The 2,942-nt window shown below is 52.1% G+C and overlaps 1 protein-coding gene across 8 annotated transcripts in view; it reads left to right on the plus strand.

Moving 5' to 3' along the window:
* The window catches only part of KANSL3 (KAT8 regulatory NSL complex subunit 3), a 37,459-nt gene that overhangs the window by 283 nt on the left and 34,234 nt on the right, over nt 1-2,942 (plus strand). For 7 of the 8 annotated variants that reach the window (XM_014523424.2, XM_025212790.1, XM_014523426.2 and 4 more), the window contains exon 2: nt 383-630. In XM_014523424.2, coding sequence (XP_014378910.1) covers nt 416-630 — 215 coding nt within the window. In that variant the 5' untranslated portion in view covers nt 383-415. Of the gene's footprint in view, nt 1-378; nt 631-2,942 lie in introns of all 8 variants that reach the window. The other variant, XM_014523425.2, reaches the window with a different exon arrangement.

Consider the following 2,942-nt stretch of genomic DNA (forward strand, 5'->3'; position numbering starts at 1 on the left):
GGGGGTGGCAGGGATCGGGGGCCACTGGGGCAGGAGGGCGCTGGGCTCAGAACGGCGCTGGGGACAGGAGGAGCTGGGTCATGGAGACCCTTGTGGGGGAGGGGTGCTGGGGCCAGGGAGGTAGCGGGGAGCAGTTTGGTGCTGTGGGCAGGGGTCACCCGCGCTGAGGGCAGGGGGTATTGGGTATGGGTCTGGCTGGTGGAGTCAGGGTCATCATGGCGGTGGGGACGGGCCATGAGTCACTGGGTGCTGGGAACTCCTGGGCAGCAGGGACACAAGGCGCTGCTGGGGTCTCTAGGGCCACAGATGAAAGGGGAGAAGGGGCCAGAGCACCAGGCCCATTTCCCTGTCTGTTGCTCACCCCCTGCCTCTCCTAAGTCAGGCAGCAGGATGCGGGGCTGAAGCCCACAAAGATATGTGGGGCCGAGCCACTGAGCGCGACTTCCAGACGTCAGCCCACAGGATGGGGACCTCTCTGCTCTTCCAGCTCTCTGTCCACGAGCGTGAACTGGACCTGGTCTTCTTGGACCACAGCTACGCCAAGCCATGGACCGCCCACCCCGACGCCAGCAGTGCCCGACCCACCCGCACACTTTTCGTCACGCCGCGACGGCACCAGGACACTGCCATGTAAGCCCAAGCCTACTCCAGGCTGGGGGACACTTTCCCAGCGGGCATAAATACCCCTGTGGTTTCTGGGGCAGGGCATTGGCCAGGCCTTCATCTCCTCTGCCACTACCAAGGAGTCCTTGGTGCTTCTGGTTTTGTGTAGTTGTGGGGCGTTTAGCCGAAGAAGACAAGGCTGAGGAGTTCTCAGATATCTGAAGCGTCGTTCTGCAGAGGATGGGGGTAAATTGCTCTCTGTGGCCGCAGGGACAGAGCAAAGAGCAATTATCTTAAATTATGGTAGAGGACATTGAGGTTGGAGATAAGAAGGAACTTTCTGACCACAAGGGGGTCTGTCTCTGGAACAGGCTGCCCAGAGAGGCAAGGAATCTCAGCTCATGGTCCCCCTACTTTACCTGGAGCTGGTTCAAGTGTGATGTCTTGTGTGGTGTCAAGGTTGACAGCAGTTTTATGAAGAGTTTAGATCATAGATTTGTTGAGGATGGTTTGGACAGGGCTGATCCTGCCTCAGGCTGGGGGTTGGACTAAGTATGATCTCCAGAGGTCCCTTTTAGCCCAACTGCTCTGTGATTTCTATGATCTGTTGCAATGGGATAGTTTAGTAAGGCCTATTTGTTGTACTGAAGGGATGGTCAACCAAGACCTGCCAAAGAAAACTATGAGCCTCCCTCCATGAAGGAGGCCACTGAGGACACAATAGCTAATTACAGGGGGCAAAAAATGAAGAAGCAGAGGTGGGAGTGAAGTCGTAGCTTATTAATGAGGGATCTAAAAGGGGCCGCTAAGCAGAGGACACCAGCCAGTGGTCACTGCCCCCCAGGTGAGTCTCAGGAGCCTGGGAGGCTGCCAGTGAAACTCTGTCCAGAAACATGAGCAAAGGAGTGACAGAAAAACAGTGCTGTACTTGCTCAGGTTCCCACAGCCAGAGCGTCCTTCCTGGTTGGTAGATGACCAAAGAGAACCAACAGAGAATTGCTAGGATGGCTATGTGGCGGGGGCGACAATGCTTGACAACATTCACCTAAAACATGTGAAAAGCAGGTGGCTTCGACAAAGGTAACAAGGGTTTTTGGTGATCTCTTTTATTGGCCCTATTGTGTGAAGCAGGCTGTTTTCCCAGCCCCAAACTTTGTGCCCAGAAGCGTGTCTAACATCTCTCTTGACTTCAATTGCTCTAATGAAAAGAGATCACCAACAATAACACAATGCTGACTTCTCGTGGTTACAGAACTCCAGCTCCTGATGAGGCCAGTACTTTTAAAGCACATGAACACCCAGGAGCTAGAAGTGGTAGGTAGCAATTTTGTGCTGGAGAAAAGAAACTGATTGGAGGTGAAAAGGATCTTGAGGGAAATGCTTTGAAATTGTCCAAAGGTCACACTTGGCTATTGGTAGGTGATAAGTTCTTGCCCTTTCCTTTTAAAGGATGGATGGTAGAGACATTGCAGTTAACTCCAGTAAAAGAAAAGAGTTGGATGGTCATAGACTCCTAGAGAAGTTGGACTGGAAGGGACCTCCAGAGGTCACATCTCGTCCAGCCCCTACCTCCCACTTGGAGCTGGTCCTACTTTGAGCAGAGGGTTAGACTAGATGATCTCCCAAACTTCCAACCCTCATTTTCTAGGATTCTCTAATTTTTCTTTTTGCTTTGTGGAAATGTTTGGCTTTCGTCCCACTACAGGTTTGGAAAAGACCTGAAATCTTTAATTTCCATGGGGTAGAAGGCTCTTTCCCACCCAACTGTCAGGCTACTGTTGTATCTTAAATCATTATTAAGAAGAAACTGATAAGCTAAAAACTAGATCCCAGCTTAGGTTATGCGAATGTACCATTGTTTCATAGTTTCACAGTAGGTAGGATCAGGAGGGACCTGAACAGATCATCTAGCCTGACCCCCTGCCACAGGCAGGAATGAATGCTGGGTTCACAAGGCCCCAGACAGGTGATCGTTCAACCTCTTCTTGAATTTGCCCGAGGTAGGGGCGAGGACCACTTCCCTGGGAAGTTGGTTCCAGATTTTGGCCACCCTAACTGTAAAATATTGCCTTTTGATCTCTAACCTAAACCTATTCTCCATCAGCTTATTACCATTGTTCCTTGTCACCCCAGGTGGTGCTGGGGAGAAAAGGGCTCTACCTATTTGCTGTTGATCTCCCCTGATGAGATTGTAGGCAGTCACCAGGTCCCCCCTCAGCCTCCTCTTGCTGAGGCTGAACAGGTTCAGGTCCTTCAGTCTCTCCTCATAGGGCCTGTCCTGCTGCCCTCTCACCAAGCGGGTGGCCCTCCTCTGAACCCTCTCCAGGCTGGCCACATCC

Source organism: Alligator sinensis, unplaced genomic scaffold (assembly GCF_000455745.1).
Source record: "Alligator sinensis unplaced genomic scaffold, ASM45574v1 scaffold453_1, whole genome shotgun sequence".
Classification (NCBI taxonomy): Eukaryota; Metazoa; Chordata; order Crocodylia; family Alligatoridae; genus Alligator; species Alligator sinensis.